The sequence below is a fragment of the Stenella coeruleoalba genome, assembly GCF_951394435.1.
Source record: "Stenella coeruleoalba genome assembly, chromosome: 8".
NCBI lineage: Eukaryota > Metazoa > Chordata > Mammalia > Artiodactyla > Delphinidae > Stenella > Stenella coeruleoalba.
The window spans coordinates 32,269,006-32,296,824 of NC_137154.1; the positions used below are offsets into that span (position 1 = coordinate 32,269,006).

Genomic DNA, 27,819 nt, shown 5'->3' on the forward strand with positions numbered 1-27,819 from the left:
AGTAAGTTATCTTTCCTCTTATGTTTCAACCTATTATTAATCTCTTAGCTTTTGATTTCATTTCTTTTTTTTTTGGATCACAAGCCTATGACTTGGCCTCCTATATTAGATTCTGGCTCCTCTCCTTCATTATATTGTAGATTTTTCCTACTAGAGACCACAGGTTTCTGTGAGCAATGCTGTCCCAGTTTGGTCATCTTTCTACCAAAAAAAAAAAAAGTCCATGTCTTTCTAGTTAGTCCCTCCAACTTAATAGAGCCTGTTCCTGACACTACTCAGGTTTGGCTTGACCCATCCCATGAGCAGGACCCAGATAACGATTTTTCCACCAAAATGGCCGTTACATTTTAATTTGTACTGCTAGCTGTAGTCTGTTTTAAAATTGCAGGTAAGGTCACTGTTCACTTTGAAGTTCACCGGAACAAGATGTCACCTAATGAAATACAATGTAAACCATATAAAGTATACTTTGCTCTAGATCTTACAACCTATTCCCTCTTAAGATCAGCCTTACTTTTGCCCTTGATCTTCTCCCCACACCAAAACACTTTTCCCACTTCCTTTGCCGCATGTTAGTAAAATGCAAAGTCTTTATGAAGATCCTGCTTGTCACAATGTCCTTTATTTATAGCCCACTGAACATTCCAAGTTCATTCCCATCTTAGGGCCTTTACACTTGCGGTTTCTTCTGCCTGCAGAACCCACTTTCCAAATATCTACATAGGAAATTTCCACTTGAAATGTATGTTTCAGCTCACATATTATCTTCTTCAAAGTCTCTATCACATTTCTTAAATTATGTCCTATGAAGCCGTTGTCATAAATGCATATTATCTTTTCGTTATATCTATTCCTGTTACAATGTAATTTCTTTGAGGGATGGTATTTTAAAAAAAAAATATTTTATATTGGAGTATAGTTGATTTACAATATTGTGTTAGTTTCATGTGTACTGCAAAGTGATTCAGTTAGATATATACATGTATCTATTCTTTATCAAATTCTTTTCCCATTTAGGTTATTATACAATATTGAGCAGCATTCCCTGTGCTACACAGTAGGGCCGGTATTTTTTTGGAGAATCACTGGTTTCTAACTCAACAGATACTTGTTAAATGAATAAATAAAGCAAACCCTCCAGAGGATATGTTTTATGTGAGAAAATAATGAAATATTTCTCATTTTATCCTGTATATTATATAACACAAAAAAGTATTATTTTAGACATTAAAATACTCTGCTTATCTGTATAATATGTAAAGCTTATAAGAAATTTTTGTTTATATATATGATCTTGAGATGGTGGGAGATTTAGAAGGCAATTTTGTGTGTGTGTCTGTATGTGAGTACTTTTCTCAGAAAAATGCATTTTTGGGGGAACAAGAAGATATATATTGCAAAGACAACAGTGTCCCTAATTTCTCACCTCCTGACAAATAGAAGTTCACAAGGTAATATTCACGTCTACCTTCATTTATTTACATGAAGATGTGACGTCCTCAGAGAGATCTGGGTGCATCAATGACAGCTGGCTTTGGAAAGATCGTGAAGGACTGTGAATCCAAAGCCTTTCCCCTTACCTTTATTTCACCATGAAATTAGCTCTATGAATCCTATAAAGTCATTCAGCAGTTTTATTTTTTCTGCTCTAGGTGATCTCTATGTCCCTTGTATGTAGGATGAATAAATAGCATGTGTGTTAACTTATGAAGTTATATTACCTTCATTTATCTATTCAATCAATAACTATTTATTATGCTCTTGCTGTGTGCCAGACACACTGTGGCAAGAACAGTTCTTGTTCTTTTACTACTTTGTCCTGGGAGTCTGTGCAGATCACCTAACTTGTGTCATCTGTAATACAATGTAATAATGCATGCTGTCCTGGGTGAAATTTCGTGAGGGTCAGATGCAATAGAAACTTTTAACATAAGAATTTGAGAGATAGTTTCCAAACCACAAAGTTGTTTTTACATTCCAGTAGCTGAAGCTAACTATAATTCATAAGATATTGCCAAATAAATAATTGATTGTTTGGAAAACCAAGATTGATTCTTAGATCTTGAGATTATTATTGCTTTTATTGGGAGAGTAAACTGAGACTTCTTTCACGAGAAATATGAAATGAGAACCAAGTTAGAGTGTGAAGATATAGTTTTCATAATATTTATTAAGTACTTAAGGCTATTTGAAGCCCAGATATAACATACTTTGGAGCTAGACACCTGAAGAGAATTAAAAAGTCTCATAAAAAAATGATGGGGAGAGGTGAAGAGCAATTTCATTAAACTGTAGTTTTCATCGATTTTGAAGTGAGCTAGCATTTCTACCTGACTTTATGATTGTAGTTTACGAGCCTCAAACATACCTTACATGAGATTTGTTGAAATCAACCTCCAGTAACATGCAATGCTTTTATAGTTCACTGTAGCAAAAGGAGTGACAAGATCCTGAAGGTCAAAGAGAAAAATTATCACAGAGATGCAGTCTCTCTATGATCTCATTCACTAATAATAATAATTACTATGCTTCCTGAGTGTTTTTTATGTGCCAAGAATTCCCAGTACTTTACTTTTTTTGATGAATATCATTTTCTCATCACCCTTATAAAGTGAATTTTTATTATTATTCCATCTTACAGTGAAGTATAAAGAGTATGAGCAATTTGAATATGGTCATTCAGTGACAGAGTTATGATCTGAACAGACAGACTGACTGCGGGGACCTTTATTTAAATACTACAACATATAATCTCTCATCCTGAATCCAGTCTGGCATTGTGAGGGCTAAGCACATAGTGCTCTTGGTAGAAGTGGGGAGGAGGAAGGCATAGGATGGATAAGACAAAGGAGAAAAAACTATATTATCTTCAAGTTCTGTGACTCAGGACAAACTACAATTTGCCCATGAAATGTCATGTGACAAAACCGGTTTTTATAACTCACATGTACTTAAAAATACACATATTCACTTTTTGTGTTTCTCTGAACTCCTGGTTCAATGTATAATTATTTCCTAATTTTTGGTGCCCAACAAAATTGTGAGAGATGTGGGACCCAAGATTGTGTATCATGAGTGTTTTCTGTTTCTCATAGCACCTGGCACACAGTGGTCACACAAACAGCATTTCAAATCCATATAGTCATTCACTGACTAAATGGATTATCTGAAGTTAAGTAAGGGAAAAAATTTAATGTAAGGAAGAACATTCCAACAGTCATAGTTGTTAAAAACTCAGAGTGGGAGGGCCTGCCTCAGAATCGTGGAAATTCAACGTCTTTCTAGAACTTAAAACAGGGATAGCAAAGAAAGGAAAAATAAAAACATGATCTAATTGAACTTCAGGATTATACGTACCTCTGATTGTCTGATTCTACCAATTCTATAAAGAGTCATTTCCTTTTTAAAAACTAATAGGTATAAACTTCTTTTATAAATGAAAGAAATCTCATAAAGTGGAATCTTGGTAAGATGAATTATATTTGACCTAGTCTAGAAAAAAGCAGGCAGGTTTCCCTAAAATTCTTAAATATTATATTAATTACTTGGATAAATATAAAATGAGACAATCACAAAGGAGCAAAGTTGTTAAAATATCTTATTCATTCAAAAGCCATATTTATCCCAAAGATGTAAACCTTAAGAAGGAAAATATTTATAATTCACAAAATGTGCTTACAGTTCCCCTACTGCAACACTTTCTAGACATCCTGTTTGAAATGTTAGTTATGCTAGCTATGAAGAGGTTTCGGCCGCATATAAATGAAGAAAATGCCTATGTGAGATCCAAGTCTTAAGGAAGTTGTGGTCTTTCACAACCACTGCACAGTGAGAAGGAGGCAATGAGACCTCCAAAATTAATCCACCTTAAATGTTCCATCTCTTCTATTCTGTAGGTTCTAACTGGTGATTAGAAGGCAACCTCCTTTCTTTACAAAGTTGCTAAATGTATACAGATATTATTGCAAAATAAGTTATGAATGTGATCATCTTACTTTCTTATTATTCCAAATAAAATGATTGCTAAGTTTTGATCACAAAAATAGAAAGCCCTTGACAGCAGAGAGAACCTTTCATTTTTTAAAACTGCTTATTTTGAAAAATATAGGGGCATACAGAGAAAGACATAACGAACATCAGGTAAACAGCAACCTGAATTAAATGTTAAAAAGCATCATTTTAATTATATGTTATATATAATACTTACATAATTATATTAAATACATTTATGTGATAATATATGCATATGGATATTTTAATATGCATGTACACATTTATTACATGTGACTAATGTATATATACAAAACATATGCAATATAATGTATGTATATAATGCATGAAATATACATATGCATATGTGTAAATTAAAGACTGTGTCTATACAGCTTTAAAAGTATAGAACATTTGAGAAACAGTAGATGTATCTGTAAGCATCCTTAGTGTTATTTCACTCCATCTTTCCCCAAAGGCGATTGCGTCCATAAATTTGATATGAGTATCTTTCTACTCTATGTATGATATGTAATCAAAACAAAATATGTTTCATGTATTTGAACAATTGTTAAATACTGTACATAATAATTCTGACATTTTTCATTCCACAGTGTATGTTATAGATATATCAATATTGATACATGTATCTTTATATTTATCAATATTAAATTTTGATTACCATTTGAAAATGAGTATAGTAAATATATGGATTATATATATTAATTTTAACAGCAAATATTTAAATTATTTCCTTTTATTATTAATACAAACACTGCTGTATTTAGTGTCCTTACGCACGTTTCCAGGTACATATGGATAAGTGAAAATTCTAAGGTACACACTTTTAAAAACTGATTGTAATAATTACTTCCATTACTAATGTATCAGAATTTGGTATCACCAGACTTTAAAATTTTTATCAATTTGATAGTGTTGAGATGCTATCTCATCGTTTTTATTCACATTTCCACTTCTCTGGTGAGGTTAAGTATTTTTTTAAAATAAACTATTGAAATATAGCAGATAATGAAAAAATATATGGGTCTTAAGTGTACTTTTAAAAATTTATGTACATTTTAAAGAAATACTGCTGTATGCATACTGATTTAGGATTGCAATATTCTTCTCCGGGACTGATCCATATGAGACTCTCCTCTTATCACTAAAAAGCCTTTACTTCAAGTCTACTTTTAATGATGTTCATGTTGATACACAAGCTTTCTTTGTATTACTGTATACAGAGTTCATCTTTTTTCCCCTATTCTCCTACTTATAGATCTTTTGTTTCTTTATATTTAAAGGTGTCTTTTGTATAAATCATAAAGTTTTTGTTTAATGTAGCCTTATAATTTTAGCCTTGTACTTGGAATATGTTAACCATTTAAAAATTTAATTACTAACATACTTAAGTTGATATCTACCATTTTACTATTCACTTTCTATTTTAGCTCATCTTTTTATATCCAACAATTTGACTATGAAGTGGGTTATCTTTGTGTTTAATCTGATTGTGCATTATTTATATTTTTGAATCTGTGGTTGATATCTTTCAAAGTTATTGAAAATATTTAGCCATTATGTCTGAATATTGCTCTGTTTGTCACTTCTTCTGGCACAACAATTATATAATTTAGAAATTTTGAAATTGTCTTATACATTTCTTATACTTTTTCTGCTTACTTTCCATTTATTTGTACTTTCTATACATTAGTATAGGTATTTGATATTAATTTTCCTTTCATTTCACTCGTTTTCAGTTCTACTATGTCCAGTCATCCATTCTGCTATTAAATACATGAGTTAAATTCTTAATTACATGAATTATATTGTTCTAATTCTAGAATAGCTAGTTGATTTTTTTATAGATTCCAAGTCTAGTGAAAAGTTTTGTCTTTTTACCTGTTTTATATTTCTTCTATTGTAATATATGTAATGCTATATACATGCCCATAGAAATATTATGCATATATATGTATATATGTATATAATAGTTGTTAAATTTTTGAGTACTTATTTTCTTATTCCAATATCTGAATCAGCTCCAGGTGTACATCTCTTGTCTTCTTTATTTATATCGGCCAGATTGTATTCTCTCTTTACATGTCTAGAAAATTTTTTTTTTTTTTCGGTACGCGGGCCTCTCACTGTTGTGGCCTCTCCCGTTGCGGAGCACAGGCGCCGGACACGCAGGCTCAGTGGCCATGGCTCACAGGCCCAGCCGCTCCGAGGCATGTGGGATCTTCCCGGACCGGGGCACGAACCCGTGTCCCCTGCATCGGCAGGTGGACTCTCAACCACTGCGCCACCAGGGAAGCCCTAGAAATATTTTTATTACATGCCAAATATTGTGTATAAATGAACCAAAAATTCTCCAGATGATATATAGAGAAGGTTTATTTTTCCATTGTTAGACCGAATGATGGCTAACTCCAATCTAATCAAGAATTAATCTCAGGCAGGGGATGCATTGAATGTTTGTTAAAATGCAGATTACTCTTGGATTGGCCCTGTTGCTACATCATAGACTTTTCATGTTTCTGACTGAGAGCAATGTGGGTGTTTTTTGTCTTCTCAAGTCTGAAATACTATGATTTCATTTTCAGATTTAGAGTTTTTTGTATTAATATTTTCTAGATATATGTTCTAGGAATTAGAGAAAACTACATTGGATTCAATAAATGGGTTGCTGAGTGAACAAAGAAATAATTTTAAAATCATTTTACCCTTTTGTTCTGAGTGAACTAAAGAAAAAAGGAATATTTACTTCCCACAATTTTATATAGTTGATTTAAAAATGAAAGGAGGCATTAAGAAATTTTGCCAAATACTGTAACTATAAAGAAGCAGAACCATAATTCTAAATTTTATGACTAATTCCTTCCTCCATATTATATTTCCCTTTTCAAATACCAACTCCTTATTCTCCATGCATGTCTCATATGAAGAGTATTGATAGGCAAAGGTAGGCATCAGATGGGAGTTGTGGTTTATTCTGAGCATGTACAATTGTAACACAATGAGGCATTAACAAAAATAAAATGAAGTAGATGAAATGAGGTAAAAAGAGGCAAAGAAAACCTTTTGGAATTAATGTTGATGATAGTACACCTTTGTGAACTTTAAAAGTGTGACTTTTATGGCATGTGAATTTTATTTCAATAAAGCTGTTATAAAGATGGAATGTCAGCCACTCTTGCATTATCTTTGTATAAACAGAGTTGCTTAAGAGAGCTACTTTCTTCTTTTAATGGCTCTTCCTCCAGGACTTTAAGATTTCCAAAATAAAAAGTGTCAATGACTACTTCCATTTGCTTTACAACTCATTCATACAAAGTTAATACATGACATCTTTGTTGATGCTTTAAAGTATGTTTGTTCACTGTATTATAGAGCAAGTGTACCAGTAAAGTGAAAAATAAAGCCATGCAATCACAGAGCCTCAACCTTGAGTAGATTTACTATAGCAGCAAAAACAAGAAAAGAATTGGGTTCCAAAGAAAGTATCAAACACTCATGAATTCTATCACCATATTACATGCACAGCATCTGGAATTGCATTGATAAATCAAGAGCAGCAATGAGTACACCTAGCTTCATCTTCTGCAACCAAAGTCTGATGGCTCATGGATGTCAACTTACCCGGTCAAGAGCTGCTTTCTCCAGTTCATTTTTCGCCACAGCTAATTTTCGTTCCAGATCAGTAAGCTGTTGGGCCTGTAAAATGAAAGAGAGGTACATCTTTTCAGTAAATTCTATAACCTTTCCCCTCCACTTTAAGTATCTGTCATTCATTGCCAAAGAATTAGAAAAACACAAAAACCTTGTGAAATTCATTTAGAATGCAAGTTAAAAATACTCTATTACATGGTCATTTGGTTAAGCTGCAGAAAATGTTGTTCTGGATGAATATACACTAAATGTTTCACTGGGTCAAAATGTCTAGTTGCAAAGTTCCAGCTCATGTCCCAGAAAATATTTGTGGTATAAATCCATCAGTCATGTTTCTAGTTGCTATGGACTAAATTTTGTCCCCCCCTAAAACGCATATGTTGAAGCTCTACACTCCTCCCACACACCATGTAACTGTGTTTGGGGATAAGGCCTTTAGGGAGGTAATTAAGGTTAAATGAGGTCATAAAGGTGAGGCCCTGATCCCACAGAATTGGTGTCCTTATAAGAAGAGGAAGAGACACCAGAGACCTCTCTCCACCCTCACACAGAGGGAAGATACAGCGAGAAGGCACCATCTGCAAGCCAGAAAGAGCTCTCATTAGAAAATGAATCTGCCAGCACCTTGATCCCAGAACCATGAGAAAACAGATTCTGTTTTTTAAGCCACCCATTCTGTTGTATTTTGTAAAGGCACCCTGAGAAGCCCAATACAATAGTATTCACTCTTTTTCTATTTTTATTTTTAAACCAGTATAACTCTATCCCACCGTATCTCTGTATCTTTGCCAATGTCACAACTGTACTGCTAAAAGAAAAGAGCCTCAGATTTGGAAGATGTGTTTTAAAGTCCTGCCTCCACCAATGCCTAGCTACTGTATATACTATAGTTATATACTGACAGAGAGATGCTCTGCAGGCTCACACAGGATCTGCAGAAGGGCCAGCCTCCCCTCATGCCTCAGAGCCTCGCTACACCTCTGGCTTTCGTCAGTCTCCTACATTTAGCCAACGAAAAGAATTTAAGTCTGGAAGGAACAGAGGGTCGTTCTGATGGTCTTGTGAGGCAAGGGGATTGAGTTCGCCTTCGCCTGGGAGAAGTCAGCAGAGGGGCTCATCACTTCTGCAGTGACCAGGACGTCCCCATTCTGGATCTCCGTCCTGGGTGTTACAATGCTGTGGGCTTGCAGCAAGGCTGTAGCCAACCACCAAAGTGCCTACTTGTCTTTTGCTCTTCCCTTCTCTCCCTCACGGTCTGGAAAATAGCGCCCTGCACCATTGTCCTTGAATAACCTTTTTTTTTTCCTTTCCTTATGGTAAGCACCTAGGCAGGAGGAGAAGGTGAGGATATTTTTCTTGATTATGAAAACCTATATCCATTCTTTGTGTCCATGCATAGTTTTCATCCCCTAAATCGATCTGTGCTACTTTCCACACTTGACTCTTGTGGACAATAATTTTCCAGTAGGCAATTGTTGCCCTTAAGCAGTAACCTAATCATGTACATGAAATATATATGTGCACTTCTAAATATACAATAATGTTTGAAAATAAAATCATTGTGAATGAGGGAGAGAGAGAGAGAGGACTGATGAAGAGGGTTGTTTGCAATTTGAGGGCACCTCCAAGTGAGTGGACTCTCATAAGCTCTGAACCATGGGCCCCCCTTGGCCTGTCTGTCTCTGTCTTTCTGGCCACCTGCCCGCACATCAGGAGGGCTTCAGGACCATAGGCCTCAGTTTTGCATTCCTGGCCCGGGCTTGGGCCACTCTGCTGGCCCTGCATTGCAGCTGCCCTGGGTCCAGCTGCATTCCTCAACCACGGAGCACTCTACTTCCCCTGTGACAATCCCTGCTACTGTAGGCCCTGCCAGAGCCAGCTTCTGTCCACGGGACTGAGGCCCAAAAGAAGGAAGAAGAGTGGTCCTTCTGTCTGTCCCCAGCCTCTAGGCCTAGGACAGGAGTTAGGGAAGACAGGGAGGGGCAGCGCGTGGGCCTTAGTGGGATAGTGGCCATCCCCACACCCCTGGTGGCTGTAGGCAAGTTCCTGGGAACTCCTGTGGGAAGAGGGCAAGAGTGTCAGCACGAGCCTCAGTGCCAATCAACATTCTCAGTCACCAGCTGGAAGGGAGTTAGTGCTGCCCCGAAATCGCCTATGTCTTGAACACCTTTCTACCCCCGCAAAGCATGTCATGATATCTTCATTCTCAGGGTCCTTTAGGTGGGCAGCCTCTCTCCTCAAGATGCTATCATTCATTATCTGCAGTCCAGAGGGTGGGGTCGCATAGTTACAAGTCCTCCTGCCTCCATCCCTCTCCCTGTGTGTGTGGGTTTCAGCCTAAATTCTGTCATCCACACCAAGGGACTCCCACAAAACGATGACTTCAGGGTGTGCAGCCATCCAGGAAGCCTGTATCAGGACAGGTTGAATGAATTCCAACAGAAATAGCGTATATGCCTTTGAAAGCTCATTGCCATTAGTTCCCAGGATTTCAAGCATTTACCTCTTCTAAGAACTCATTGAACTTGGTAAAATCTAGCCAAGAGGTCTTGGGATACAAAAGGTTACAAAAACAGTAAGAAAAGTAACCACAGGAATTGCAGATTTGGACTCATATTATCATACTTTAGTCTTAGTTTTGAAAGGATCAGTTACTGGATTAAATCATATATCGGGGCTTCCCTGGTGGCGCAGTGGTTGAGAGTCCGCCTGCCGATGCAGGGGACACGGGCTCATGCCCAGGTTGGGGAAGATCCCACATGCCGCGGAGCAGCTGGGCCTGTGAGCCATGGCCGCTGAGCCTGCGCGTCCGGAGCCTGTGCTCCGCAACGGGAGAGGCCACAACAGTGAGAGGCCTGCATACCGCAAAAAAAAAAAAAAAAAGAAATGTAAACATTCCAGTCCCATTCCAGAGCTAATAAATCAGAAGCTACATTAAAAAAAAAAAAAAAAATCATATATCGTATTTATAAAATTATAGAAAATAAAAACAGGTCTGTGGGTTTTAAAGCATGAGAAAACCTATGAAAGACAGGAGGGTTTACTGGATTGTGAATTTTGTCTGTTTTAAGTCATTTATGTGCTTTGTCAATTTAATTCACATGAAAAAAAGGATAGGGTTATTTCAGGGGAGGTAGTCGTGAATCTAGAGTAGCTTTCACTTACATCCAATCTTTGAATAAGTATCTATAAAGTGATTAGTTTTGTTCAGATTAAGAAGGAAACATCATCTGTGTACATAGGTTGAAAATACACGAGGCAGCAAGCACGTAAAGTGAAAATCTCAATATGAGACTCTAACTGCTAAGCTGAGAGTGTGTTAAGCTGCAATAGAGAACACAGGGGGCCTGAGAAGTCAGAGTATTCTTCCTAATAAGAATAACAGCAAAAAAACCTAACATTTAATCTTTATGTAAGTATATTTTCTCATTTGAGATTTATAACATGAGAGGCTAGAGTCCATATGATAATTTTTAATTTATTCAAAAAATTGTGAAGCTCCACAGCTCCAAGTTTTTATAGACCACAAAACACTGGAGCCTGGCTTGGCTCTGCCGTCTGGTCTATCAATTCTGGAGCTGTTCCTTGCTGTTTTTCTCGAGGATCCACCTTAAATTGGGCTAGATTATGAAGGATGAAATCAATGCTGTATTTAATGCAAAAACTGTCTTTTTTTCCTAAGCAACCTAAATGTATAGTCGTAGCATGAAGCAAACAGAAAGGACATAATGTAGACAGTTAAATTTTATCTGAAATTTTAATGAACCATTTTACAAAATTTTGGCAAATGCATACATCTGCAAGGTTCTAATTCATTATTCATACATTAGGTGTGTAATTCAATATTTCTGAAACCTCACTGGGACAAGGATTATCTTAATCCTTTTCTACTTCCCCTCTAGGTGAGAATATCCAGGTATCTTCTTTCTAATTTTCTGGTGAATTTCCCTGAGATTTGTAGCATATGAAAACATTTATACCTAAAAAGGACCTGAAATGAGTTTAACACTAAATGTATTAGAATATCAAACATAAATTAAACACATGAGATCTACGGAAAGCATATATGTCTTGTGAATGGGATGTGAAAGTAGATTATGGGTAGCGACAGAAGAAGGAGGCACTGATGATGAGGCCATGAAGTTCTATCCATTTGTTTTGACTGTGCTGCAAATTTGTTCCAAGACTTCCGGCAGCCAGGTATTAAAAAAAAAAAAAAAAAAAAAGTTGGCTCCAAAACTATCATCACCAAAGAGAGTAAACACACCAGAGACACACATGCGGCAGGGTTTTTCCAAGCAACAGGTTCTAATATAAAATTATAACAAAAAGATTTTATAATTCAACTCGGAGAATCAATTTGTTTTTCAGGAGCCAAGAAAATGTGGCACAAAATCACAGTTCATTTTAAACTAAGTATAACACCTAGGCTACATTGATGTGTGTGCGTGTGTGTGTTTTTCCACCGAGACACAGAAAGCAGTAGGAGCAAGTCAAAATATTGGCTTTCCCAGAAAGAGAAAGACAAATGCCACATGATATCACTTATGTGTGAGTCTAAAACATGACCCAGATGAACTTATCTACGAAACAGAAACAGACTCCATGACATAGAAAACAGATTTGTGGTTGCCAAGGGGGAAGGTGGATGGGGGGAGGGACGGATTGGGAATTTAGGGTTAGCAGATGTAAATTATTACATAGAGAATAGATAAACAATAAGGTCCTACTGTATAGCACAGGGAACTATAGTCAGTATCCTGTGATAAACCATAATGGAAAAGAATATGAAAAATAACATATATATATGTGTGTATTACTGAATCACTTTGCTGTACAGCAGAAATTAACAAGACATTATAAATGAACTATACTTGAATAAAATAAATTTAAAAAAAGAAAAAATATATTGACTTTCCTCTAAGGATATGCACAATAATTCTTCTCTTTCTCACATACTCTATAAGAGTGATTGAAATACAATTGGCTGATAAATAGCTTAGATGCCAAGATAAAGAAATTAAACCTTTTTTTTTTTTTTTTTTTTTGTCACCATGGAGTCTTATCAGTTAGCAATGCCGTAGACATAATGAGTCAACAACATTTAAAGAAATTAAATCCCTGACTATATTGAGTTAAATTGAGAAGAGATGAGGGACAGTACAGACTTCTGAATGCTAATTAAGGTCTCAGCTCTTTAATCTTCTGATAAAACATAGGAAGAAGCACCACAGGGGTATCAGCATAATGATGTCTAGCCACACTCGTCTCTGGCATGGGCTTCTTGCTTGGAAAGACTAACCTGGACATGGTCCCAGCTAGGGCCAGATCAGGGAAGCGTTTATACAGACTCTGAATACGGAATTCAGAACAGAGCCATCTCCTAGTGTTTTAGCCACTACAGAGTTATAATAAGCAATCTTACAAGACTGCTGTGACTCATTTGTTGAGGATATAACTCAGTAGAGAACTAGATTGGGAGCGGGGGGGGTCACTGAGGGGCCTAGAAGTAACAGCCAACATTACAATAAGCTTTTAGGTGGCATCAGCAAAACAAGGTCAGAAATCTTTAAAGTTTTCTAACAATATGTTTGCTACTTTGTTATTAATAAGATGATACTTGCTGTACATTTTGGTACCAATAAGAACCCTCAATCAGGCTTGTTGAAGCAAATTTTGCAGAAATAGGGATAGTGAGTACAAGTTCCATTGGAGTGTGGGAAGAAAACGTTAGAAATTCTAAATTTTAATTTAGATTTAAAAAATGTAAAATAGGTAGCATTATAAAATACTCTGTAGTCTACATTTTTATTCTAAAATATTCCGTGGTTGTTCTAATATAAAAATATTAGAACTTATTTGTACGTATTTTGTTTCACCACTGCTTTCCTTTCATTTTGTTTATGTTTATAATGTACATAATATAGAAGTAAAATAATAAGATGATAATAAAAGATAACAACAGCCTAAACTTGTGAGAGAGATATATATTCCTCATAACAACTCTATTTGGTACATAGTATGTCTTTCATCCTTTTTAAATGAGGAAGCTGAGACACAGATTTATTAAATATCTTGCTCAAGGTCACACAGCTGGGGAATGTCAGATCTGGAACTCAAACCTAGGCAGTTTGGATCCAAAGCTGGTCCTCCTAACCACTAAAGATGTGAGTGTATATAATTTATAACCAATACATATATCGGATTATATGTGTTTAAAGTTTATTAATATGCTTTATGGTTAGAAATGTTTGGAGACCACTTAGAAGACTGGTGGAATTTTGTGTGTTTAAGATTATTCATCCAACGAGGATAATAAATTCATAACAGAGATGTTTTCAAATACTCAGTAGGGTGTACTAGGTATTTGGTGAAAGGATAATAATAGGATTGCTTTTTTGAAATGCATGATTCAATGCATCTGTTAGTGTTTATGAAGCACATGCTCCCTGATTGGCAGCACTAACCTAGAAGCTGTGGATAATACTCAAGAGATATAACACAGAACCAAACACCAGCACCGTCATCTCTACGTTACACTTTACCACTCAGTAAAGGAGGCAGAAAGTCAAAAACTCCTGCCTGCTTCTACTCACTCCCATAAAAGTATAAAGTTTAGCACCAAGATTATATTAGGCCATCGGATTGTTTGATGCAGCACCTGTTCATTTCAACATTAATAACTTGGTTATAATTCTGAGAGACTTGGAATTGAATGACTAATATATGTAAAAGGAACAAAGATCTCAAATTGCACAGGAATAGTTTACATAACGTCTGGTTATAAGTGCTATTAAAAGTCAATGCTAGGGCTTCCCTGGTGGCGCAGTGGTTGAGAGTCCACCTGCCGATGCTGGGGACACGGGTTCGTGCCCCGGTCCAGGAAGATCCCACATGCCATGGAGCGGCTGGGCCTGTGAGCCATGGCCGCTGAGCCTGCGCGTTCGGAGCCTGTGCTCTGCAACGGGAGAGGCCACACAGTGAGAGGCCCGCGTACCACAATAAAAAAAAAAAAAAAAAGTCAATGCTAATATGTAAAAATTATAAAGTTCAGCAAGGCTTTTCACTGGGAAATAAGAGCAGAAATACATATTTTTTCTCAAAGTTAAATTCTTATAAATATCTTATTGCCATTATGTGTATGTGTACATGCATTGTAGTGATTATGGTCACTAAAGAAAACTTATCGTGAATAAGTTTTTATTATGTTCTCGATATCGATTCCCTTTCTCCCCTCAAAAATGCCTAGACTTTGGAGGTGACTGCTTCACACTCTTTCTCAGCCATATTATTTTAGGAGAAAATATCTCAACACTCAGTTCCAGAGATGAGGATGCAATTTCTTAAAGCAATTACTCTATATCAACTCCCTAGTCAAACGATTGTATTGGGTTTGGACATCTAATTAATGTCAGGCCAGAGACAAGAAGATATTTACTGGTGGCTTCTGCAGTGAAAGATGCCTCTCTTCATCTGAGTGAATAAGAAGTATATTCTCTTTTTCTTGGTAGTATAGTATGAGGATGTTTAAGTCTAAGCTCTAATAGACATTATTTATAAAATAAAAGAGGACAACATGAGGTTAAACTTGTCCTGTAGACGAAAGCAAAGCATATAAAATAGATAGGATAGGATCTGGTGACTTAGAAAACTTCACAGTCAAACCACACCTGAAGTCAAATGAATTTGTATTTTTGGTTATTTGTATTTTTGGTTATTGTGAGTAAATAAAATTCATTTTTATTAATTAAATTATTGTTAGATATTTATATTTTTGTTACTTAAGAATAAAAAGATTAAAGGTTCTTGACATGACACAGTAACTGGTTTTGGACTAGTCCTCCTCTCATAAACAATTATGAGCTAATCATGCCCAGCTGTGAACCTTGAAATAGTGGAACCTCACTAGGTAAGACTCATGACTACTCCAGCTTTCTACTTGAGGACAATTTCCTGACCTAAGTGCAAAGGGCTGTGGTCCAAGCAGATCACTGTAGTTGGACTGAACTGTGGAGGCAGAGATCAGAGTCTGGAGCAGATTAAATGGCTGGAGTATATAGGGCAGAGCAGCAGAGAAAAGTGAGGTGAGCAGGGCAGGGCCTCCAAAAGTCCGGTTGTTGGGAGATGTTCCTGCAAGTCCTTGGCTGAGAGCTGGACTGCACATACACAGAGCAATACATGACACAAGGCTACTCACAAAGAAACTGTTATATGACTCACAGCAGAACAGAAACCCTAGAGGTTGAGCACTGCAAAAGGATGCCAGCATTCTACAGACATTCATAAATGTTATCAACACCACAGGCATCAAAGCGACAGCCTTTAGGTTAACAGCCTTGCACAGCAGCAGTGGCTGGCAAACTACAGCCCAAATTCCAAATCTGGCTTACTGCCTTTTTTTTTTTTTTAACATGTGCATGTTTTTTTTAAATTAATTAATTATTGTTTTTTTTTTGGCTGGGTTGGGTCTTCGTTGCTGCATGCGGGCTTTCTCTAGTTGCAGCGAGTGGGGCTACTCTTTGTTGTGGTGCACGGGCTTCTCATTGCGGTGGCTTCTCTTGTTGCGGAGCACGGGCTCTAGGCACGCGGGTTTCAGTAGTTGTGGCATGCAGGCTCAGTAGTTGTGGCTTGCAGGCTCTAGAGCACAGGCTCAGTAGTTGTGGTGCACGGGCTTAGTTGCTCTGCAGCATGTGGGGTCTTCCCGGACCAGGACTTGAGCCTGTGTCCCCTGCATTGGCAGGCAGATTCTTAACCACTAGGCCACCAGGGAAGTCCCTGCCTGCTTTCATAAACAGAATTTTATTGGAACACGGCCACCTTTATTTACTTATGTATTGTCTAGTTGTTTTTGTGCTACCATGGTGGAATTGAGTAGTTGAGATAGAGACCATATAAGTTTGCAAAGACTAAAATATTTACTGTGTGATAATTTACAGAAAAAGTTTGCTGAGTCTTGCCCTAGTATAAAGTCCACTTTTAGGCTTGCCTTAAGAAAGTCTAACTCAAAACCTAGATACGATTCTGGGAGGTGGGGCTGGGGGAAGATTTTTGGAGATTTAGCTCAGTTAAGTGAGAGAAGCTTAAGCTTTATCACGGACTTTTCACATATCTGCAATGACAAAATATAAAGTCAACTCTACATCGAGGTAAATATCAGTGTTTAACTGTATTATTGGACAAAAATTAATTATCTTCTTCTGAAGATAAAATCCAGAATCTCTGTGATATGTAAGTGACAGTGTCTAGCACAAAATAAAATCTTACTGGTATGCAAAGAAATGAGATGTATGACCCGAAGTTAAAAGAGTAGACAATGGTAGCCAATATCTAGATGACTCATATGTTGGATATAATATTGTAAGGCAGCTATTAAAAATACTATCAAAAAATTAAAGGTAACATGTTCTTAATTAGTGATGAGATAGGTAATTTTAGCAGAAAAACTGTATTACAAAAAAGAACCAGGGTTTCCCTGGTGGCGCAGTGGTTAAGAATACGCCTGCCAATGCAGGGAACATGGGTTCAAGCCCTGGTCCGGGAAGATCCCACATGCTGCGGAGCAACTAAGCACGTGCGTCACAACTACTGAGCCTCCACTCTAGAACCTGTGAGCCACAACTACTGAAGCCTGCGCACCTAGAGCCCATGCTCCACAACAAGAGAAGCCACCGCAATGAGAAGCCCGCGCACCACAATGAGGAGTAGCCCCGCTCGCCGCAACTAGAGAAAGCCTGCGTGCAGCAACGAAGACCCAATGCAGCCAAAAATAAATAAAATAAATAAATTTAAAAAAAAGAACCAAATGGAAATTCTAGAAAGAAAAATTTCACTGGATAGACTTATCAAAAAATGCAGATGAAAGAAGAAAGAGCTACTAAATATGAAATGATATCAACAGAAATTATTCATTCTGAAAAGCTGTAAGGAAAAAAAGCTTGAAAAAACATGAATGGTGGGGGTCTCAGAGATCTTTAGAACAATATTAAAAACACTAATATGTGTATTGGAATAATGGAAGAAGAGTGTGAAAAAAATGGAAAAAAAACATTTAAAATTATTAGAAAAAATTTAATGAAAGATGTGAAAAACCTGTATGTTGTAAATTATGCAACATTACTGACAGAAATGGCAGAAATTCTAAATTAGTGGAAAGATATACCATGTCTATGAATTGAAACATTAAATCCTGTTAAACTGAAATATTCAATATTCTTATGATACCTGTTCTCCCCATATTAATCTATTAGATAAAATGCAAACCAGGTTAGCATTCCCGTAGGATTTCTTTTTTTTTTCTGTAAATTTACTAAACTGGTCCTAAAACTTGTATCTAAAATAATATTTTAAAAAACACTGGAGTGTAGGAGTTAACGTTGTCTGATTTCAAGACTAACTCTGAAGCTACATTAATAAGGACAGTGTAGTATTAGCATAAGAATAGACATATACTGAAATAAATTAAAAGAGAATCCAGAAATCTACTCAAACAAATATAGTCAATTGAAAACATACATAACCATTTGACTTTTGAAAAAGATAAAAATGTAAATAATTCAATGTGTAAAAAACAATAACTTCAATAAATGGTGATAAAGGAATTGAAGATTATATATATGTGTGTGTAAAATCAAACTTGACCTTTTTTTTTTTTTTTTATTTTTGCGGTACGCGGGGCCTCTCACTGTTGTGGTCTCTCCTGTTGCGGAGCACAGTCTCCGGACGTGCAGGCTTGGCGGCCATGGCTCACGGGCCCAGCCGCTCCGCGGCATGTGGGATCTTCCTGGACCGGGGCACGAACCCGCGTCCCCTGCATCGGCAGGCGGACTCTCAGCCACTGCGCCACCAGGGAAGCCCAATAATCTTTATACCCCTCTAAGTAGAGGACCTCTCACCCTTCCTCCTTTCCTCCCCACCTTCACTCCTTCCTCCCTTCCCTTTCTCACATTTTCATTTACCAGATATTATTTTCTGTGCTCTGATATGAGATCAGTTACAAACGCAACACAAGGCAACATCTCTAACTTTATGAAGCTCACAGTCTAAAGGGCTTCTTAAACATTTCTGTATTCACCACTAAATCTATCAATGTGCCTTCCACATAGTGAGACAACAAAATTATACTGGCATTCTATGCAGTGTCTCAGGAACTCCAACTTTACTAGTAGAATTGCATGCATTTTACTAGGCTGTCAGAAGAGAAGAGATACCTTGACCTAATGGACTATATAATGTCTCACTGGCCTTCTTTATAGTTCACAGAATGAAGCATATTCTTATACACCTCAGGGTCATCACGTGTACCTGTTCTTTTTGCCTGGAATCATGGAAAATTTCCCACTACTTTGTTTCCCCTGGTCAGTTATTACTCACCCCTTAGATTACAGTTGAAATGCTAATTCTCACCAAGATCCAGTTCTGAATTGCAAACATAATTTTAGCATCTTTTTTATATTCTCTTGTGAGATACTATATTTTCCTTTCTAGTACTTTCACCAGTTGTGATATTCAAAATATAAAATGATATGGTACAGATATGAACCAATAAATGTGACTCTACTCTCAATGCTGGAGCAGCGTCCTGGGAATTTTCTGCTTGACGGGTGTCAAGCAGTCACGTAGTCTCTAAGCAGCAGCACTGTGACAGCTCCTAAGAGACTTGCCACAGTCTCATAGATTCAGCCAGGAAAGAGACATGAGCCCAAATCAATTTGGACAGCTTATTACGCATACTTAAAGCATAAGGAAGATCAGCATGGCATTGGCAATCCACATCTCTAGTATCAGTGGATGACATGAAACATGGGGTGCCACATGACAGACAACACAGGTGGTGGTTCTCTCTGCCACTGTGATTCAACTCTAAACTACAGGAAAGCAGTTTCATAGCTTACAGTTTTACCCAGAGAAGGGGGAGTGGTGTGATATGGAAAGTTCCATGCCTCACTGGCATTAGGAAGACAGGAAGTTACTCCATCACAGCCTCCTGCAAGGTACAGAGGGAAATGAGAAGCAGTCTTTCAACAGCTTCTAACAAGACTACCTATACTTCTGTGTCCCACGGAGGATCACAGGGCATTCCACCAAGACTTGGGTTACACTTCACATTAGCCTTGCTTTTGTGACTTATGTGGAGATATGCAAGGCTATCAGGTGGTCATGGCAGAGCCATTTTGCTACAATAAGTGTTAGCCATTTATCCATGAATGACAGCTTAGTGTGTGTGTGGGGGAGGTACAGGATTCCAGGAGAAGGACCAGGATGAAGGAGACAAAGGTTATTCTCCAGTTGGTACATAAGTGCTTTAATAGTTAAACAATTTACACACCTCTATTAATGTATACCGGTTAAATTTAATCCCTACTTATTATAGTTGTCACCCATCCATTTATCTGATTGTTAATGTCTCATACCCTCACTAGACAACAGTCTTGTTCACAACAGGGACTGCTTCCATTTTGCCAACCACTGAAGAGATAATTGTTAAAATTGTGCTAGGTACCTGGTGGATGTGTAATAAACATTGGATCGACACATGGGCAAATGAGTAAATTTGATGCTAACACCACATACTGTACTAAAATAACAGGTTTCTTATCTTTCTCCAAGCACTTTTATTTTTTTTCCTGATGTGTGTCTGAAGAGCCTCCGTGTTTACAAAAACTCACTATCTAGTTGAACATTTTGAGGATTTCTAGTCCTCACTTTAACAGTCCAAAGAATGCTCCTCCAGGAGCCCATTCAGGCCATCACGTAAATCTCTTCTCTCTGGCAGTCAATGGACATGACAGACAATGGCTGCACTTCCTTCTAACAGGCACAGGAATTGATGGTTTATTAACATTACTGACAGGAGTGCTGAAGGGACAGTGGATTAAATCCAGCACAAAATTTTGCAGGTGTCAGGATTAAGTCCGTGGTAAATATTCTGAATAGTTTTTTTTTTTTTTTTTTCCCTACGTGAATCTGCCTGAATGTCATAGTCCCCTCTATTTGTGTAAATCTTCCTGCCATTTGAAGGCTGGATGAAGCCAGTTGTTTAATGTTGTCACTGCCGAAGTACAGCAGCTGCTCTGGATACATGTTCCAAACATCCTTTCAAAATTTTTATTCCACTAAGTGAATTTTGTGGAAAGCAGCAGGTATTGAAATGCCTACATACCAGCTTGTCAAATTCCCTGCTATTCTAGATGTGTACTTTTTTTTTCCCCCTTTAAACTCATTTTAATGCATTTTAGTAGGGAGTCTTAATATATTTCCAAGGCCTCTTTCCCAACAGACCTATTTTGTTCTTTCCACTTGAATTTAAAAGTGGAACAAAAGACACAGGATTTGGCATTTACAGGGTAAGCTACACTCTAGGGAACACCCAAAGTCCTAGAAGTGTGGTATTCATCCAGAAAGGGAACAAAGAGCTTCACAACCTACGGCAATATCTCAGCCCTCATGCAATTATATATAACATGATCCACATTTTTTAAGCACCTTCTGTTTTTAAAACATACATTAAATAGTGCTTATACATGCAGGTCAAGTTCTAAACAATTTATACCTATATTTAATAGGTAAAAACTAAACAAAGTAAGTGTTCTTTACTGGTTTTACTAGATGCGCAAACAAGTTTGTGGAGGTCCAGCAAACTATATAGGTAATATGTAGAAGAAATAAATTCAAACTCAGATTTTGATGATTCCAAAGCCCACTCTTATCTCTCTCAAATTCTTCACCTCTTTTAATTCTTGGCTCAAGTGTCACCTGCTTAAAGAGTTTTTCTAGACTTTTAGCATTGCAAACTACCTTACTTCCTGCCTGAAATTCCCCATCCTCTATTTCTCTCTACTTTTCATTTTTCCTCTAGCACTTAACTTTCCAATATACTACATAAATTATTTTTCTATTTATTGAGTGTCGCCTGTCACACCTACTTGAACATATGCTCTAACCAAGTAGGAAACTTCTGTTCACTGATGAATCTCATAAGCACCTGGAAAAGTGCCTGGTAATATTAACCTCTCAAAAAAACTTGTTAATCGAATGCATTATCTTTATACTACAACATGACTTAGAAGGTCTTTGTAAGGATTGGAAACACTTATAAATGTGATCAAGGCACATAGTTGGTGTCCAACAAAAGAGAAAGATAATGATGATAACAATAATAATTTATATTATGATTAAAGAGAGATATTATCATTTTTTAGTCAAGCTACTGCTGCATTATTTAATATTTAGTTTTCTTATTAGCAGATCTAAAATTCTCCCCAGTCTCAGTTGCCAGTACAAATGCCAAATTGTTAACAAAATGATGACTTTTATTCAAATCAATTCAATTTGATTCCACAAATATTTATCATTCATCCTGTAGTAGTCAATATGCAAATTATGAGGATTATGAAGATGCATAAGATACAGACTCTGCCCTCCAAGAATAGGTACTGTAGGGGGGATATCATGCATAAACTAGCAATTACTTCCCATGTGAATAGGGTATGCACTACAATGGAGGATGGCATAAGGTTCTGGCGGCGGTTTTCAATTTTGAATTACTTTTATTACGACTGGCAAGAAGGATGTAGAGTTTCTTTCCATGCTACAAAAAAACTGGCTTCCAAACTGTACTACTGGGTGAAAAAAGGAGACTGAAAATTTTCTGTAATCTAACAACACAAATTTTATTTTCCTAATGTTTAAATATATTTTACTGAGCTAATTAGGATAATGACTAAAATCACCAGTGAGGATCAAATACAGTTGGCTCCGAAGCACAAATCTACAGGAACAGTCACATAAACTCCTTTATCCAATCTTTACTATTAAATGTTTATAATTAAGGGTATTGATAAGCGTTCTGAAATATAATTTAAAATACTTGTGTTTCGTTTTTCCTTTTCTATTTACTAGCTCTAAGATTATCACCAATACCCTTATTTTCTCAAATCTTCAGTTTTTTCATCTGTAAAACGGGAATAATAGTAACAGTGAAAATTTATGGAATATTTACCATGTGCTAAGAATTGTGCTGATACTCACATGTTATTTTGTTAAACTTTGCAAAGCTCTTTAAGTATTATTGTTACTACCACTCAGCAAAGGAGGCAAGAAAACCTTAAAAAGGCTTTACCTTTATGGCCCAAAGTTACCTTACTAGAATCTGGCAGTAGGTACTCATATGCCTGATTCCAAAACCTTCACCTAATTAAGACTATTGATCTGAGGTTATATAAGAAGATAATGCACAGCTTTTCCCCCATTAATTACGCTGTTCGGGGCTTCATTGTATCCCAAATGATAGTAAACTGTAATGGGACATTAAACTTGTTCCTTCCCTCTATATGACTAAGAACAAAAATGCTGAAATGCAAACTGGATTTTTCATGTGAGAAATGTTTCACGAAACCACAACATATAACACAGAAAGAAAACAAGAAACTTTCAAATCAATGTCTTGATTAATCAAATTTTCTTGTGAGGATAGCATAGTCTTAAAAATTTTGAGCTACAAAGAACCTGACAAAGATAATTAACTTAATCCCTCTGTGGGATTTCCTTTCTAGTAAAATAGTACTAGGATGTTTAACAACGTCAAAGTGTTCTTCTAAAGTTTACATAAGGTAATGAATGCAAAAAATTGATGCACAACTTTTTTGAGGGGTCTTTGGAATAATTATCTTGTAGAGCTGTCACTTTGGTTTCAGCAGAATTGGGCTTTGTAGCCCAATTAATTAGCTATACAGCTTCTCTAAACACAATAAAAAAACCCTCAAATTTTCTGTTGGCCTTCTTAATATGTCACTGGTCTATCCTTACAGTTAGAGAGGTTACATGACTTGTAATTGTAGCTGTCAAAATGGGGGTCAAAATGTGTATTTCACATGTCTTGAAGCTATCACTTAGCTTTATCTGCTTAGCCTCCAGAGGGCTTAGTGTATTCCTGTGTCAGTGATCACCATCTAATTCTGAGAAACTCATATCTGGATAATGAATGAATGAATAAATGTCTTCTAAATAACACGTTTTATGGAACATGGGAAAATTTTTTTTCTGGGCAATTTGGTAAATTAAACTTTGCAAGGAGTTGTTTTAAGGTCTACTGTTCCTCTTCCTTAGGTGTCCCCTTATGTGGCATTCATTCACTCATCTCATTCATCAATTCAGCTACTAGTCACCTCATCCACTCATCATTTATCCTTCCACTTGCATACCCCCTATCCTATTATCCATGCATTCCTCCATTTACCTACTCATCCATCCATCCACTTGTCTATCTCCCAAATCATCCATGTCTCCGCTCATCTATCCACCCATTATGCATCCACCCATTCACTTACTCAATCCAGTAATCTATCCAAACGGCTCAGGGTGGCATTTGAGACACAAAGGAGAGTTACATTAAGCTCATCTCAGAGAAGGAAAGAAGAGAAACTTAACCTCTTTCAGTTAGAGAATCAAAAAGGATATTCAGATTATTTCCAAAGATCTAATCATTTCTTATTCCTACACATTTAAATCAGGAATCCTTAGAGTACTGTGACTGTGTATGAAAATAACTGCACTCCAGCCCCAATCATCTGAGGCAGAATCTCAAGTAGCTTAGCATGGGCTTCAGTGTTTTGAATATCTACACGTAAATTTCAATTCAAATCCATCATTAAGAAGCACTGCCTCTGAGGCGGTACAGTGAGGCTTTCACTGAGGATCGTGATTCCCTTGGCACATGCCCCAGTAGGACACACACATTCTTACTCATGCTTAACAGTAGTATAAATCCCATACGTTCCCAAGACAGAGGTCATCTCAACATCAGTACACTCAAAATGTTTCATAAATGTAGCTGCTTAAATTAAACCAGTACAACTGCTGGTGTCAGTGAAGAGAAAAACAATATGTTTTGGAACTGCCACACTCTGTGTTTGTCAATTGAAAATAAACCAAATCTGCATGTGTGCGTGCATGTAGGTGTGGGTGTGGTTTCAGAAGGAAGCTTCCCCTTTAGTCTCCAAGAGTCAGGAACACAGAGGGAGTAGTTGCCTGGATTTTCTCTCCACTGTTTTTCATTCAAGGAGTGGGGGAGGTGTGGATTTTATGAGTGGTGAACTGCGAAACTTCTAAAAATTCACTTTTCTATACTCAGCAGGATTAAGATCTGCTTCCTGTTGTCCTGTTACAGCCTTTTATAAACCTTTCTACCCTGTGACTGCTATGCTTTAGGAAATGTAAGGCCCAGGGCCTGGTTTTCGTAACCAATTGTGGAGCCAACCCAGCCCTGCTCTTGGGATTTTATACATGAAGATGTGGTTTGCGTTGTAGCTAGCCTAATATCTGCCTCACACACCAATTTCTCTTATGCAAGTGTGACTTTAGGGAGTGGCCTGGGGTGAGGACAGTATTAAAGGTCTCATATTTGGCTATTGGTAATCATAATCCCACCCTCCAATCCTGGAATAAGCATGCTATTAGATTTCCATTCTTCTGATAGCTGTGCTGTTTTTCAACTTGTTCAGAACATAAAAATGAAAAGTATCATTTTAATATTATCTTCAGGGAAACCTCCAAGTTATATTTGTATACATACACATAGGTATATGTGTGTGTGTGTGTGTGTGTGTGTATATATATATATATATATATATATATATGCATATCCAAACTAAATATATATTCATATACATATATAAAATTTCAGCACTTCTTGAAATGTGACATGACCAAATTGATCATGAGATACTTGCTCCATCATCTGTTTATTCTTCAGCTGGAATTACTATGGAACTGTAGAAGAGATCAGTTTACCAACATCTACTCATAAGCCAGATTCCTGCATAATCCTTGGTATCTTCTTACCCTTCACCTATCATATCCAGGTCATGGCTAAATCATCTATATGTTACCTTCTAGGTATCTTTCAACTCTGCCCATTCTCTCCATTTACACTTCAGAAACTCCGTCCAAGTTACTACCATCTATAGTAATGCTGGTAGATGGTCCAAGTTACTACCATCTGTAACGATGAAAGGAAGAATAAAATGGAAGGCAAAAAATCACATAGGTGTTGCTTTATCTACAGAAAATCCACCTCAGATCCATTCGACAAGAGTAGTGCCAAGGTATGGGATTGCTGAAAGCAGGCTGTAATATCTGTTGCTCCTCAAAATGATATTTGTCCTCCTGGTAACACATAGCCTATGAATGCAGTGGCTATAACTGCTAGAAAGGTGTAGGATCCATAATATAGGCCACATCCTACGTGAATGTAAAGGCAGATAAAGAATATGGAAGCTCCATTTGCATGTATGTATCGAATGATTCATCCGTAGTTAACATCACGGCAGATGAGTGTTACTGATGAGAAGGCAGTTACTGTGTCTGGTGTGTAATGTATTGCTAGGAACAAGCCTGTTAGGATTTGTAGAATTAAACAAATACCTAATAGAGAACCAAAGTTTCATCATGACGAGATATTTGATGGGGCTGGGAGGTCAATAAATGCATTGTTGATGATTTTTATTAGTGGGTGTGATTTTCTGATGTTGGTCATTGGTGTTCTTATAGTTGAATGACAACGATGATGTCATTTTCATGCCATTAGTCATGGTTAGAATCCACATGGGAATGATGATGACATGCATGTATTTTAAGTGTTATTTCTGTGATTAGTTTTGTGGGGTTTTCTTCAAAATCTTCACCTATTTATGGGGGCTTTGGGTTGACTGTGGGTAGTGGTGTTGGGTGCGGCACTGTTGAATTTTGGTGGCTCATTTTTAGTCTTGATGGTGTTTTTGATTTATTTAGGGGGGATACTGGTCGCATTTGATTGCACGACAGCTATGGCTACTGAGCAGTATACTGAAGTTTGGGTTTCTAATAAGACTGTTTTGGGGGCATTTCTTTCAGGATTGATAATAGGTTTTTTTGTTGTTGTTGTTTGTTTGTTTGTTTGTTTGCCGTACGCGGGCCTCTCACTGTTGTGGCCTCTCTCGTTGCGGAGCACAGGCTCCGGATGCGCAGGCTCAGCGGCCATGGCTCACGGGCCCATCCACTCCGCGGCATGTGGGATCTTCCCGGACCAGGGCACGAACCCGTGTCCCCTGCATCAGCAGGCGGACTCTCAACCACTGCGCCACCAGGGAAGCCCGATAATAGAGTTTTTAATGGTGCTGTATGTTTTAAAGGATGAAGAGGTGGAAGTCGTGTTTACGTTTAATGGGCTGGGGGACTGGGTTATTTATGACACCGGTCATTCTGGTTTTTTAAGGAAGGAAGCTATGGGGACTGCAGCATTATATAGTTATGGTACTTGGTTGGTAACTGTTACTGGCTGATCGCTGTTTATTGGTGCTGTGGTTATCATTGAGATTACTCGTGGTAATTAAATAAAAGCATGCTAAGGATAAGGATAATAAGGAACAACAGGAAATATAGTTTGATAAGGCCTTTTTGGCTTGAGACTAGCGTAGAGAGCTTTAATTGAATAAGGGATATGGTTTTTGGTAAAATATTTTCTAGCCAGATTAAGTCTAAGAGGGAGGATGCTGAGTTTTGGCTTATTGATAGATTTAAGTAGGGAGGTAAGCGGTGCATGGTAGTGGGGAAATATCCTAAAAGACTAGAAAACTTGAGGGTATTTGAGGGGCAAATAAACTTTAAGTTTTCTGTGTTAAGAAATTTAACCTGCGTTAAGGTTAATTTCAAGTGCTGGTACAAAGGGCACTGTACCAGCACTTGAAATTAAGGGCAATTAATTTTAGGTATGGGGGCATGGTTATTAGGGGGACTGTTGTCGGGGGGATGTTGTTGGAGATAATGAATCCGGCAAAAACACTTCCAATTAGTAGGCATTTGATGGAGTTAACTAAGAATGGGTTGTTTTCATTGATTGAGGTTAAGGGAGAGAAACGAGGCTGCCCTAGTAGTGGGAAGAAGATAACGCCAGCACTATAGACAGCTGTGAGGGTGGTGGCAGCTAGCGTTATTAGCAGGGCTCAGGTGTTGGTATAAGACGTGTTAGCAGCTGGTGAGGAAAGGCATTCCCGTCAGTGCTAAACTTCCAATAATAAGGGCTGTTGTGGTGAAAGGTATAGCTTTGAATTGGCCTCCTATTTTTTGAATATCTTGTTTGTCGTTCAGGCTGTGGATAATAGATCCGGAGTATATGAATAGTAT

At 37.3% G+C, this 27,819-nt stretch overlaps 1 protein-coding gene across 5 annotated transcripts in view; it reads right to left on the reverse strand.

Moving 5' to 3' along the window:
- LUZP2 (leucine zipper protein 2) overlaps window positions 1-27,819 on the reverse strand; it is a 512,515-nt gene that overhangs the window by 45,213 nt on the left and 439,483 nt on the right. For all 5 annotated transcript variants that reach the window (XM_079930100.1, XM_079930101.1, XM_079930103.1 and 2 more), the window contains one exon: window positions 7,633-7,707. In XM_079930100.1, coding sequence (XP_079786226.1) covers window positions 7,633-7,707 — 75 coding nt within the window. The remainder of the gene's footprint in view (window positions 1-7,632; window positions 7,708-27,819) is intronic.